General features: G+C 33.0%; 1 protein-coding gene across 1 annotated transcript; it reads right to left on the bottom strand.

Annotated features, from left to right (window-relative positions):
- Positions 1-279: 279 nt before the first annotated feature.
- On the bottom strand, positions 280-624 carry LOC116127667 (auxin-responsive protein SAUR32-like). The gene has a single exon (XM_031413300.1). It carries the CDS (start codon positions 622-624, stop codon positions 280-282), a length of 345 nt encoding a protein of 114 aa, XP_031269160.1.
- Between the last annotated feature and the right edge of the window lie 15351 nt (positions 625-15975).

Here is a 15975-nt window from a genome sequence, read left to right as displayed (position 1 = left end):
AACATACTTTGTTAAAGGGACATCATGCTTATCTATATATAGAAACTCTAGTGTTTCATTGGGGCTACCTGCCGACTATGTGCAACCAAATCTAATGACTCTAATTCAATCATTTCTTTTCACTCTTTGGTGCAAATTTTCGTTACATAGTAGATAAGATTACAAACAAACTGTTGATATTTTTTTTCATTAATTCAATGATCATTTCGTCATCATAATCTACAAACCAACAATCTTAGTATATACTATAATAGAATTCATATACAGAATTAAATGTAATTAATGAAAACACCAAATATGATGATGGTGGTGGTGATGAATTGACTTGTCCTTATCAATCATGCCCTGAACATTACGAAACTCCTCAACATGGCAAGGAATGGTGATGGGACCTTTTTGATCAAATCCATATTCTTCTTCAGCTTCTTTTAACAACTGCATGAACAATGGATGATTTATATACATCACTGGAATAACGAACTTGTGTTGCTCCTCGCCTTCATGGCCCACCTTCACTGCTAAACATCCCTTTGGAATTTCCCTCAATTCATCTTTCTTCCAATGACCATGAGGGAAGTGAAGATGAAAATTCAGGTGGTGGTGGTGTTTGATTCCGCTTCCCATTTCGAGATTTTCTTAATATAAGAAACCCTAAAAATGGAAAAAAAAAAAATTAAAAGTGAGGTTATAAGAAAACAGGAGAAAAAGGCCAAGGATCAGGAGAAGAAATGGCGAGATTGAAGAGGGTAAGAGAGGCGTCTGTGAGAGAAGAGGGAATGTTGCTCATGATAAAAGGAAACAAGAATCAAACATAAGAAGGAAAGAAGAAAATAGGGAGATGGAGTGAGAGGTTGTTGAAGGATGGAGATTGGTATTTAAATGGGAAGATTTGGATTAGGGTTTGCTTAGTTTGCACTCAAACTCTAAAACCAAAACTTTTCTAGAGACAAATGGAAGTCGTATCTGAGTTAGGTTCGCTGACTCCGTATAACATATTGTTAATTTCACAGCTGGAAATATCTTGCAGTTTCTACACGCTAGTTGTTCGAGGTTTCTTTGACTTTAAACTTTTTGTTATTGAGTTTTAATTAAGATTAAAATGATTTTGCCATGATTTGTTCAATTTCCAGTGTGGCGGACCAAATTATACTGGGTCGACATACTTAATTAATTACACTAATCATTTAATACTCAGTCACTCAATAAATATCAAATTTTTTTTTTCTTTTTTATGATCGATAATATTTTAAGATAAGCTACAAATATATGGTAGGTGTCTCAGATTTCAAAGGGTTTGAACCCAAAAAATCATTAAAGGAAACAAATCTTCTTGACTACCAAACCAACCTTTTAAGGTTAATTAAAAAAAAAATACAGTATATATATATCACCTGCATTAAATATTATTTAATTCATTTACTTAAATAAGCTCTTGATGTCATCCGAAAGGTCTTGGAAAGTTGGAATTCAATCACTTAATCGAGAAGGCTTTTATTTATTTTATGAATGTAAAAAAAAAAAAATCTAATAATTGAAGTTTATAATAATGATTTTATATAAATATATTTTCAATATTAATTAATGGAATATCTTAACAATGTTTTTTTTTTTTTTATGTTTTATTAAATAATGAAGCTTGAAATTAAAGTTCTGTTTGCTGAACAAATTTTTATATATTTTAATTAATGTTAATGTAATAATATTAGAGTACTGTTACATATATTAACTTATTATATAAATTAATTCATACAAATTCATTGTTTAGACACTTATACTTTAACAATATTATTTATTTATGACTAAGAACAATTAGCATTCAAATTTTATTGGAGCGTGGATGACATGTGGCAAACGTATTCCCACGTCAGAAGCGATGGGGCCCATTATATATGATTCCCATCAGCCATTAGGTGTTGCTGACGGGTCAAGTCTCACGCGTATACCAATTAATCTCTATCTTCCATCAACACACGTTTATGATTTATTGTTTCTTACTTATCCTCATATTTTTTGTTTTTAAATTTATTATTATGTTATTTTTAATTTTATGCAATAATATTTAGGTATATTGGGACAAATTTTAGAAAACGATTTTTTTTTTTTTTTTTGGAATTCAGAAAAACAAGAAAACATGTTAAATATTTTTTCTAAACAACTTTTGAAAATGAAAAGCTACTTTTTAATTTTCATAAAGAAAATGGGAAAAAAGATTTTTTATTTTTTCAAAATGCTAATAACTAATTTTAATTTGATTCTGATTTTTAAAAGAAATATTTATTAATATTAAAAAAATTATATATATTTGATATAAAAAAATTTAGAGTAGGTGAAGCAACCAGATGGGTAAGTCATTTCACTACTTAGTTGTACCCAAAACATGATGAAGGAAACAAAGGTTGAAAATTGAATTGATAGGGAGAACGACTTATACATACCCAATATTTTTGAAACGATAAGTGATACCTAAAAGGTTTTGAAACGACAAATGGATACCTTCTGTCATGTTCGTAGTGATTTTTGTAGATAATAGTGAAAAGACTAAAATACCCTTGAAAGTTTATTTTTAGTTTTTATAAATTTAAAAACTTCTAAAAACCCTAGGTTTGCTAATTGACTAAATAGCCCAATATATAAAAATTTTATAAAATACAAAAAACACCCGCCACCCGCAGTGCCAGATTCCGGCCACCACCGCCGGAATTGGCCGGAAAATTATGTTACGACACAGACCCGTCAGATCTGTGTCGTAACACACCGATCTGGCCTTTTCCGGCCAGATCCGCCTCAGATCTGGCCGGAAAAGGCCAGATCTATGTCTGGCCTTTTCGGCCCGACGGCCAGATCTAGCCTTTTCCGGCCAGATCATCCACGGATCTGGCCGGAAAACGCCAGATCGACGTGTTACGACACAGATCCGATGGGTCTGGTCGTAACACAATTTTCCGGCAAGTTCTCGGTCTCGACGGCCAGATCTGGCCGCAGATCTGGTCTTTTCCGCCAGATCAGCCACGGATCTTGCCGAAAAATGAAAGATCTACGCGTTACGACACAGATCGATGGGTCTGTGTGTAACGCAATTTTCCGGCCAGATTCCGGCGGTGGTGGCCGTAATCTGGCACTGCGGGGGTGGCGGGGGTGTTTTGTTATTTATAAAATTTTATATATTGGGCTGTTTAGTCAAATTAGCAAACCTAAGGGGTTTTTTAGAAGTTTTTAAATTTATAAAAACTAAAAATTGAACTTTCAAGGGTATTTTAGTCTTCACTATTATCTAACCAAAATCACTAACAGAACATGACGGAAGGTATCATTTATCGTTTCAAAACCTTTTGGGTATCAACTTGTCGTTTCAACAAACTTTGGGTATGCAAAAGTCGTTCGGCCAAATTGATATCCTCAAAGTGATGCTTGGTTTTTAGCTTAATTAGTCAAGCTGGGCACATGGCGCAAAGTTATGTCCAGTTATTGTGGAGAGATTTATTGCAAAATTGTAGTAAAGAAAGAGAGACCAATCCTAATATTTCATTTTATAATATTTATATATTTTAATTTATCTTAGAATATTAGGAGTTGGTTTGAACTAGATCTTTAAAAGAATTGGCTTTGTTTAATAAGGTTACATCAAAACTCCACCAAATATATATATGTTTTGATATTAAATATTTCTCTTTGTTCTCCAACATCCTTTTTTAAAATTAAAAAAAAAAAAAAAAAAAAAATTAGATGTAAGGTTCCAATTGAAAAGAAACAAAGGAGTGGTGCCCTTTTAAACTCATATTTTATATGGATGCATTAAGGAAAGTGATTTCCTTTTATAAAGTCATGTTCTGGGGAGTATCACAAACCTAATGTTCTTTGATCAGTTAAACCATAATATCACAAAATTCCATACAATAAAGTGATATACCATAGAAGTCTGAAAATATGGGAATGCAATGAAATAGTTAGACAAAATTTTTAATTAAATATTATTACATAATAAAATAATTTTCCTAAAAAATAATTGACGGGTCAGAGGGGGCATATATAGCCACTGTTTGTAATTGTTTAATTTTAGTTTTACTTTTGAGTAGATTTTTCAAATATACCTATTACCCTAATTGAAGAGCCATTATATATGTCTGTGTGTGTGTTAATTAACAAGAAAAGTATGAAGAAAGACAAATTTTATTCCATATCATCGGTGAAGTGTGGGAATTTGGTTTGCTTTGGGACAAAGAAAAGGTAAAGCGAGCATTCTTATATTCTTTTCTCCAAAGGAAGGTGCCTAAGCTTTTTCTTTAATTCTCACTATTAATTTGATCCTTCACTTTACATTAAGACATTTCAACTTTATATTTTTTATTCATGGGCTTGGTCTATTGTAAGGATTAAGGAATCTTATCATTAATTTTCTTTTGATTCCTCACTACCCCTTCAAAGATTAAAGGGTCAGTATCATAAAACAATCAAGCTATGACATTTACTATTGATAGTTGGAACTTCAAACCTACACTTACTTGAGAGTATCAAATATGAAGTTTAACAGGGGTGAGCACTGTAACTCTTATTTACACTTAACCACTATTGGGTGGTTTGATGGTAAAAGAGCAAAAAGAGGTTTCGTGAGCTCTTGAATTCAAGTCTTTCCAGACACTAATAGGAATAACCGTTGGGGCTCTTAGTTGGCTGACAATTCCTAGGCTCTGGAGGATTAGTTGAAGTGAGCGCAAGTTGACTCAAACACTCCAATGATAAAAATAATAATAATAATATAAAAAAAAACCAAATTTGGAGTTAAAACAAAATTTTTGGAGTTTAATACAATATACTGTAAGCCATCCTAATTAATAAAACATAAAATTGACTGACTTGGTGGATCAAAAATTAACTACAACCTGCCAAGAACACTCGGTTTTATAATTTACTAAACATTCCACTTCAGCGTATAGAAATTGGAAATTAATTTCACTTATGGTAAGTGTGTTGAAAATCACGTTATAGAGTTGAAAATCACATCTTAAGTTAATTTAATAAGAGTAATATTTGATATACAAACTTTTTCTACAAAGTTATCCATAGAAACTGATGTGTCATAAAAAGAGTAGATACATTTTTACAAAATGTCAACTTAATAAACGCTAATTAATATAGATGATTCATGTGACTATAAAGAATTGTGTTACATCATTTTGCATACAAGAGTTTGTATATTTAGTACACTATGGGTTTTAAACTGTAAGCAGTGAATTTGATTTTCGGCAAAACATAAGTGAATATTAATATTAATTTTCATAATTTATTATCTAGGTTATATATAAACAATATCTTTATAGATCTAGCATTAAATTGAAGAGATTACAACTACCAAAATTAAAGATATCTTAATTTTAATAAACATTAATCAATACTGGCTTTCGCAATTCAATATCCCAATGCCCAATGGCTTAGTCAATGTCATCAACAAGATAGGTTTTAATCGTACAAGCGGGTTTTCAGGTGGTATTTGTTGGATTTCTTCCTCATTAAATAATGGAAAAGGATATAAGAGCACCTCTTTATTTTGAAGAGCATCTTTCATATAAATAAAGAGTATCTTTATTAATTTTTAAATATAAAAAACATAATTTTTATTCAAATCTAATAGACTTTTTAAATTTAATGAAAATACTCTTTATTTTTATAAAAGAGACTTAATGGGAGAGAGAATTAATAAATAAAATGTATAAGAACTTGTAGTTTATTAATTAAAATTATGATAGAGAGTAAAATTTGACTCTCTAAATGTAGAGAGTCAAACTCACTCTCTAATTTATATTTTAAAGATAAAGAGCTTGTTAAACTCTTGTTTTTATGGATAAACTCTTTATAATAAAGAGTTTAGGTCATAAAAGAGTCATTTGGAGATGCTCTAAAGAAGGTAAAGTTTAGAGTGGCAAAAATTGTGCATAAATCGTCAGTGTATCAATCTAACAAACTTCAACAATACCCTCAAAAGTTCAACATCTCCACAACTAGTTTGAACTTTCGATAACCACGCATAAGCTCATATTATATAGCCACATCTGAAACATGCACTTTATTGACATATCATATTGTTGAAATGAAGGCTTGAAACAGTGTTGTTGTGCCTTTAAGTTGTGCGATGTCGTTTCAGTGGACTGTTCGAGTGAATCCTAACCTTTGATCCAATTAAGATCCAACAATTGTGGTTCAACATTTGGTCAACGATATTTCAAGAAGTAAAGTCGCAAATTTAAGAAGAAGAGTGTTCTTCTGTTCATTGAGCAATATTCTCCGTTAGGGTTTACATTCTTGCAATCAAATATGTGTAACTGGTTGAGGCTGAGTGATTAGTGAGTTAGTCATTATATGAGAGGGGTTTTTCTCTCAAGTTCTTAGGGATTCCAAGGAGAGTTTCTATAGGTTGGGTTATGGGTGGGATTTGGTTGTATTCAAGTGATAGATCTTCATATCTGTGGCTGTAAACTCTTTTTCTAATTGATTAGTGCAACGAGCTCCTCTGATTCCAAAGCTCAACGTGGGTGTAGTCTATCCAATCTTGGATAGGTGAACCACTATAAATTCGTGTTGCCTTTCTTGCTTCTTGCTTATTTTGTGTATCTTCTTGATTGTGTGAATTAGAGATTTAGGATTATTTCATAATAGTGGTATCAGAGCTTTGGCGAGAGGTTTGGTTGATCTCTGAGCTTCCAATTTGGTCGGGAGGGTTTTTTAGGAACCTAGGGTTGGTTAACTTTTGGGGATTTTCATCTAAGTAACTCCTTAGTACTCTAGGGTTCCTAATTCTGTAATTCGAAGTACAAATTTGTTTATCTAGAACATTTCATGGAGATCTAGGGTTTCATCGGGTTTCTTGAGTCAGAAATCAAAATTCAACTTCTAGGGTTCAATTGGGGTAATTCTTGCAATATTCTTAAGCACACACCATGTCTATGACTACTAGAATGGAGATTACCCAATACGATGGGAAAACGACTTTAGTAGCTGGAAGAAGAAGATGAAACCACTACTCTTCCACAATAAGGTTGCTCTAGCATTGGAGAAGAACGCTAAGAAGTGGCCTGAAGAAAAGATGAAGAAAAAGGCAGAGATTGATGAGGAGGCATACAACATCATCATCATGAACCTCTCGAACAACATACTAAGAAAGATGGATGGCCTAGAGACTCCTCTGGCCTTGTGGGGTAAACTCGAAACTCTTTATGCTTTACAATCAGCACAAAATCTTGCTTAAAGAGTGCTTTGTTTTCTTATAAGATGGATAGTTCTAAGTCTGTTGAAGATAACCTAGTTGAGTTCTTAAAAATGACCTTAATACTTAAGGGGACTGACCAAGAACTAGGTGATACCAGCCTTACAATGATTATGTTGAATTCTTTAACTGATGATTATTTAGTTGTAAAGAATCCATTACTGTACCAAGTCTAGATTTAATCATAGCTAAACTAAAAGCTAGAGAACTAGAACTAAAAGTCCAAAAGAGAAATGGTAGCAACTTGTTTGTAAAGAGTAAAGGTGAAACCAGTCAACCTAGAAGAGGCAACCCGTACAATAATGGTTCTAGGAACCAGAAAAAGGGGAAAGGAAATAATAAGCCTGAAAGAGAAATAGGAAATGCTTCTATTGCAATAAAACTTGCCATATAAAGAAAAATTGCTTTAAGTGGATTAAAAAAAAGAAATAGGGAAATATTGAGAGTAATTTAGCTTCAACTAAAAACCATATAGAAAAGCTTAAAGTACTTACTGTGTCAAAATCTGACTGTGTACATGAATGGGTGTTAGACTCTGGTTGTTCCTTTCACATGAGCCTTAATAGAAATTGGTTTTAGGATTTTGAACCATATGAGCATGAAATAGTGTTTATGGGTAACAATAATGCATGCAGGGTTAAAGGAATTAACAGTGTTACTTTAAGGCTAACTGGTGGGAAATTGATTAAGTTGACTAAAGTTAGGTATATCCCTAAACTCAAAAGGAATTTAATCTCCTTATGGACACTAGACGAAGCTGGCTGCTGTTATAGAGCTGAAAATGTATGTTTAAATGTGTACATAAATAAAAACATAGTCCTTAAAAGAGAGAAGAAAAATGGCCTGTATATTCTCTGTGGAAATTATAACTCTGAATTGTTTAATACTGTACTTGTTTCTACTAACCTTTCTATGATAAAAAAGTGGCACCTCAGAATGGGTCACATGAGTCAAAAGGGGATGACCATCCTCAATCACCAAGGAATGTTTGGTAAGGACACTATTTCTACTTTAGATTTTTGTGAAAATTGTGTATTGCGAAAACAGCATAGGCTGAGTTTCAAAAAGGGAACTCAACTTGCCACTAAATGTCTAGAGTACCTTCACCCGGATTTCTGGGGACCTGAAAGAGTAAGGTCCCATGGAGGAAACAGTTATTTCCTATCCATAGTAGATGACTACAATAGAAAGGTTTGGGTGTACCTCCTTAAATCTAAAGACCAGGTCTTAGCTAAGTTTAAAGAGAGGAAACTGTTAGTGGAGAATCAGGCTGAACATAGAGTTAAGGCACTAAGGACCAACAATGGTTTAGAATTCTGTAGTGCTGAATTTGATAGGTGTTGTAGTGAAAATGGTATCTTGAGGCATAAGACTATCAGGAAACCCCTCAGTAAAATGGGGTTGCTGAGAGAATGAACAGGACCTTATTGGGAAAGGTTAGGTGTTTATTATTTCCCTTTGGTTTGCCAAACACTTTTTGGGGGGAAACACTGACCATAGTAGCCTATTAGTGAATAGGAACCCTTCCACTGCTATAGATCTTAATTGTCCAGAAGAAAAATGGTCTGGTAGGAGGCTTGATTTGAGTTATCTAAGGATATTTAGGTGTGCTGCTTATGCACACATAATGGAAGGAAAACTAGAACCTATATCTACTAAATGTGTTTTTCTAGGGTACCAAGAAGGGACAAAAGGCTATAGGTTATGGGATAGAGAATCTCCAGGGGTAAAGATCATTGTGAGTAGGGATGTTGTGTTCAATGAAAGAATTTTTCCATGCAAGACTACTAACAATGGTGTAGGGACCCCTAACATTTCTAAAATAACTACAACCTCAACTGGAATTACCCAAATTGAGGTGGAGCCTACAACACAACCACCTGATCCACCCCAACCAGAAGCAGAAGAAGAACCAGAGGTTGCAACAAGACCAAATGGTCCTGACTAAGAAGAAGAAAATGAAACAGAAGAGTTGACTGAACCTCGACATGACCTGCAGCAATACATTACTTGCAAGGGATAGAATCAGGAGAGAGGTAAGACCTCCAACAAGATATTCTTATGCTGATTTGATTTAAATTGCTTTGCTTATAGATATTGAAGTGCAAAGAACTGAACTTGAAACATTTGAAGAAGCAATAAAGTCTAAGGACAAAGGCAAATGGTGGGCAGTAATGAAAGAGGAAATGCACTCACTAGAGGTAAATGGGACTTGGTCCCTTGTTTCCAAACCAGAAAATTAGAAATTGATATAATGCAAGTGGCTGTTTAAAATAAAAATGGCATCTCATACAAAGACCCCCTAGGTATAAAGCTAGATTAGTAGCCAAAAGGTACACCCAAAGAGAAGGCATAGACTTCAATGAAGTCTTCTCCCCTGTAGTAAAGTATAAGACCATCAGAATGATGCTCTCTGTAGTTGCCCACCACAACTTAGAATTAGAGCAGTTAGATGTAACTACAGTCTTCTTGCATGGTAATCTAGAAGAACAAATGTTCATGTGCCTAGAGGTGGAACAAATGGACCGAGTTAGGCGGGTCAACCCTAACCTGGCCCGCATCAATCCGGGTTCAACTCGGCCCGCGTATACCCTACTGGGTGGGCTGGGCCTTCATAGGCAAACCCGGCGACCCAACGGGTTATATATATATATATATATATATATATATATATTAAAAAATCCGTCCAACCCGCTAGGTTGGGGCTTTTCAACCAGACGGGTTGGCCATTGGCAGCCCAACGACCAACCTACCAGGCTGGACAAAAAATTATATTAATTTTTTTTTGCAAATACCCATTTTACCTTTGAAATATAACCGTTTTATAATAGTTGGAGGGGTCTTTTTGGTCATTTTCTTTTCCCATTTTTTTCCTATGAATAGGGTCTAAACTCTCATATGTTCTCACATCCCAAATTCTCTCATTCTCTAATTTTCTCTATTGAAATCTCTCAATTTGTTGTCAATTTGGTTTCATTTTAATTTTTATTAGTTTTTGCAATTTTCAATTCATATTTCCAAATTCCAATTCCAATTCCAATTCTCTTTCTTTAATTCTTTATTTCTTTTATATCCATTTTTTTTTTTTTTAACTAGAATGGATAGATATTTTGATCTCATCAATTTCGATGATGAAGGAAATTATCCTAGTCCCCCTGAATTTACTAACGTAAGTGTAGTAGATTAAAATAGTCTCGCTATCTCATTCTTAGAATCCGATACACCTCATAATATTCCCCCCCTTTCTTCCCATGCTGCTACAGTTCTCGGTGGTTCTAGAAGTCGTCCTTGTAATCGTCGTCCTTGTCCAAGTCCATCTCAAGCAAAAGCGGGTTGATAAACTGCGGTTGAAACCAATGACAGGCACACATCGGATGTTTGGGTGCATTTTGATAAGTTTTACGAGACAGAAAATGGAGTTCAAGTGAAGAAAGCAAGATGCAAGTATTGTGGAAATATTTATAAAGCTGATGTAGGTAATGACACTAGTACTTTAAAAAGGCATGCTAATAAACACATTACTCAACATGGAAATAGAGAAACCAATCAAACTCAAATAACTAATATGGGTACTACTTGACGTTATAATTCTGATGTATATAAGGAACAATTAACTTTATATATTGTTGCAACTGATCAGCCTATTAATATGGCTGAAGGTAAATATTTTGAAAGATTTATTAAAAAATCATTTTTCCAGAATTTAAAAGTTATTCTAAAACTGCAACTAGAAATGATTTAAGAAAATTGTTTGGGAAAATGAAATTAGAATTAAAAAAAAAAATAAATAGTTATCATGTTAGTTGGCTCTAACCGCCAATATTTGGAGTGGTAGAGCTAAACAAGATTATATTTGTGTGACTAGTCATTATTTTGGTAACGAATGTAAATTAAATAAATCTTTATTGGGATTTAGATTAATGGATGTGGATCATAATGGTCAACAAATTTATAATAAAATTATTGAAGTTTTAGAAGATTATGATGTTGTTCACAAAGTGATAAGTTTAACTTTAGATAATGCAAGTGCTAATAGTAGAGCTATAGATTTTTTTTAAATAAATTTTCCTTTTTATGACAATTTGAAGTTTTTTCACCAATACTGTGCATGTCACATTATTAATTTAATTGTGAAAAGTGGTATGAAAAAAATTATAAATAATATTGATAGAAGTAGAGACTCTTTAGCTTGGATTACTAGTAGTAATAGAAGAAATGTTAAATTTCAAGATACTTATATAAAATCAAATATGTATCCTAGAACTTTTGTATTAGACATGTCTGTTAGATGGAATAGTACTTATTTAATGCTTGATTCATGTTTACCTTATGCTAATTTAATTAGTTATTTTGTAGCAAATAATAGGGATCCTCATTATTTGGTAGACAGTGATTGACATATAGCTCAAAAATTTCATTCTTTTCTTAAATTTTTTTATCAATCCACCTTACAACTTTTTGGTGTGTATTATCCTACTAGTCCATTGGTAATACATACAATTATAAAAATTTCAGATTTATTTAAAGAAAACAGAAACAATGAAATTTTAGCGGGACCAATAGAGGCAATGGAATTAAAATTTAAAAAATATTGGAAACCCATTCATTTTCTTTATTGTTTAGCTACCATATTTGATCCTAGAATTAAATTAGTGCGTTTAGAAAATGGTTTAGACATGTTAAGTGAAAATTTATGAGACGAAGCATATGCCAATCAACTAGGAGAGATAAGAGAGTGTCTTGCAGAGGTATATTTGCAATATGAAAATAGGTATGGTAACCATCGAAGAAGCAAAATATCTGAGAAAGTAGCATCAAAAGAAACAAATGAAAACTTCGACTCCTTGAGTGCACTTGAAGAGGACCCGAACCCGAAGCAAAACCTCCTCTTCAGAAGTATCAACAACGAATGTACTATCCTCCATACAGCTACGAGTAATGAGCTTCACCAATATTTGGGAACCTCCAACGTGCTACTAGCAGATCCACAACAAAGAAGCAACCTTGATGTCTTAGAATATTGGAAAACTAGAAAATGTATTTTTCCGATATTATCAAGACTTGCCTTAGATGTTTTCTCAGTTCCTATCTCAACCTTCTCATTTGAACAAATATTTGGTGCAAGTGGAAGAATTTTAAATGAAAGGAGGACTAAACTTTCACAAAAAATGATTGAAGTCCTCACATGTCTTTGAGATTGGGAACGGTCGTGCCATCAGGATTAATACGAGGTTGTTGAAGATACTTTAATAGAATCATTTCAATTTTGTAATATAGATGACACAGATGAGGGAGGTCCTAGTCAACCCCCAAATTAGTTGTTTTGTAAATTGTAACTTTGTAATTTGTAAATTAATTGTCAATTATTGTGCTCTTTTTTCCTTACCAAGCTTTTGTCCCAATTGGGTTTTTCTTGGTAAGGTTTTTAACAAGGCAATAATTGTTGTAATTTCTTATTTTTTATTTTATTTTATTTTTTAATAAATGAATAAATCTATTTTTTCTTATATTACAATTTAATTGTATTAAAATTGAATTAATATTTGAAATGTTAACAAAAAAAAATTAATTTAATTGAATTATTGATATTTGAAAAGTTAGCTAAAAAAATTTACACAAAAGATTTAAAAAAAAAAAATACAGTCGGGTTAGGGTTGGCGGGTCGGGTTGGTGGGGGGCCGGGTTAGGCCTGGCCCGCCATTTTGCTTAACCCGACCCCCCACCATGTATGCCTATTACACAAACCATTGTATGGCCTAACCATGTATGCCTATTACACAAATCATTGTATGACCTCAAACAGTCCCCTAGGCCATGGTACAAAAGATTTGACTTGTTTGTGGTGAGCATAGGATTTACAAGAAGCAAATATGATAGTTGTTTCTATTTCTCATTGAGTGATGACATGCTTATAGACTTACCGCTTTATGTTGATGATATGTTATTAGTAAGTAAGTCTAAGTCTAAAATACTTGAACTAAAGGGTAAACTCAGTTCTGAATTTAGCATGAAGGACTTAGGAAATGCTAAGAAGATTTTAGGTATGGTTATAAATAGAGATAGAAGAAATTATGCATTAAAAATCCATCAGCACTCATTTGCAGAAACTAGTGACTAAGTTTGGGATGTTAGGGTCAAAGCTGGTTTCTATGCCACTAGCCAGCCACTTTATGTTGAGTAGAGCCCAATGTCTCAAGACTGAGTTTGAAATGATTAAAAAAGGAGTATGTACCATGCTCAAATGTGATAGGGTTTCTCATGTATGCAATGATAAGTACTAAGCTTGATTTATCCTTTGCTATATCCATGTTAAGTAGATTTATGTCTAATCTAGGGGCTAAACATTGGTCTGTTTTGAAATGGATGATAAAATACATTAACAGTGCCCTTTGTGTTGGATTAGAATACTATAAAAGGAGTGTTTCACTTGATCTGGTTGGTTTTGTAGATTCTGACTTTGTAGGTGATAGAGACACAAGGAAATCAACCACCTCCTACTACTTTACTCTTGTAGGCAACTACATAAGTTGGAAGTCTCAACTGCAACCTATTGTGACTCTCTCATCGACTGAAGCGGAGTATGTAGTAGTTGCGAACGTGTTTAAGGAGGCATTGTGGTTGAAAGGAATTCTATCAGAGGCAAATCTGACAGATGGGAAGGTGACTATTTACTCAGACAACCAGAGTGCAATCAATTTTAGTAAACAACCCAGTCTACCATGGGAGAACTAAGCATGTGGATGTACGATTTCACTTTGTTAAATTGGTTTCATCTAGTGTGACTGACTTGAAGAAAATTGCTACAAAAGACAACCTAGTAGACATGGGTACTAAGGTAGTTACTGCTGCCAAGTTCAAGCACTACTTGAACTTGTTGTTTGTAACTTGGGTTGGAGTATTAGAGCCATGAGGGAATTTGATGTGAGTGAGCTGCACTAGTTAAGTTTTGGTAGGATGGTTGTTTTAGGTCTTCAAGGTGGAGATTGTTGAAATGAAGGCTTGAAATGATGTCGTTGTGCCTTTAAGTTGTGCGATGTTGTTTCAGTGGACTACTGGAGTGAATCTTGACCTTTGATCCAATTCAGATCCAACGATTGTGGTTCAACATGTGGTCAACGGTATTTAAAAGTTGCAAATTTAAGAAGAAAAGTATTCTTCGTGTTCATTGAGCAATATTCTCTGTTAGGGTTTACATTCTTGCAATCGAATCTATGTAACTGGTTGAGGTTGAGTGATTAGTGAGTTAGTCATTCTATGAGAGGGGTTTTTCTCTCAAGTTCTTACGGATTCTAGGGAGAGTTTCTCACGGGTGGGATTTGGTTGTATTCAAGTGATAAATCTTCAGATATGTGGTTGTAAACTCTTGTTCTGATTGATTAGTGCAGCAAGCTCCTCTGATTTTAGAGCTCAATGTGGATGTAGTCTATCCAATCTTGGATAGGTGAACCATGGTAAATTCGTGTTGTATTGTATTCTCTATGAAATTCTAGCTCTTTTCACTCCTTACAATTTTAACTAATTTTGAGTGAAAAGACTATTTTACCCTTAATACAAGTTTAAGGCATTTTTTTCATATTCTCTTAAAATAATTCTAACAAAAATTAATTAAGGGTTATAAAACATAATTTAAATCATGTACCTCCATGTTGGGCGCTACATGTTGTCTTTCTTGCTTCTTGATTGTGTGAATTAGAGATTTAGGATTATTTCATAACACATACTATCATATTTTAAGTTCATTTCATGATGCAACGGAATTTGGATAAGCACCAGATATGCTTTAACATAACGATTTGAATTCATAAACACATTTGAATCTATGAACAATGACTTTCAAATCTAAGATAGGGTTCTTGAATCCATAAGAAAACATGTCGAATTCACAACAAAAGCTTTCCAAAAGAAAATTTAATTAACTAGAAGTCTTTATATTTTGAATATAAAATGCTATTTATTTATAATAAACTAATCCTAATTAGTACTACCAGAACAAGGAGTTAGAATGAACTAAGAAAATCCTAGTACTACTATTAAAGCAAGAAATCATAAAATAAGAAAACAAAATTAACTAAAACAAACCTTTCGAATTTAACTAAAATCTTGAAACAACTAATTATCAAAATATAAAATCATAATTAAATTAAAAATTCAAATACAAAGAAGGAAATAATATAAAATCCTAATTTAGAAAAAAAAAAATTGTCATTGAGTTTGGAAATTTGCGGATGACACTTTTAAGAACGAATATATTTTGTCATCAATCTTCCTTGCAAAATTTTCAAGCACCTTTTAATATTAACTTCTAATTGCTTTACCTCAACTTGAATGTATTTTCCTTTTTTAATGTACTCTTCTTGCTCAACCTTCGCTTCTTGGACAACTTAAATCTCATCTTTCATTTTTACCATCTCAATTTCACTTGATTTAGGAATTGCTTCCAGTGTCTTTCATTTATCCACGAGTGGTGAGGTAAGAACATCTTAAGGTGGAGAATGATTAAATATTTTTACTTCAAGATATTGAATCTTTTTTGAACTTGTATGTTGATTTGGTTCCACCTCCTTTATCATGATTAGCTCACGCTATTCATAAACCAATGAATGGTATTTTAGTGGTATGCACAAGCTTCTAAGAGTAATGTTATAATGGAAGGATTTGGAAACTAAACAGAACAAATTGAATAGATTTAACTAAGAAACAAATATATTCCTTTTCTTCTT

Source organism: Pistacia vera, unplaced genomic scaffold (genome assembly GCF_008641045.1).
Source record: "Pistacia vera cultivar Batoury unplaced genomic scaffold, PisVer_v2 Contig193, whole genome shotgun sequence".
In the NCBI taxonomy this organism is placed as follows: domain Eukaryota; kingdom Viridiplantae; phylum Streptophyta; class Magnoliopsida; order Sapindales; family Anacardiaceae; genus Pistacia; species Pistacia vera.
This window is presented reverse-complemented; position numbering and strand designations above follow the sequence as displayed.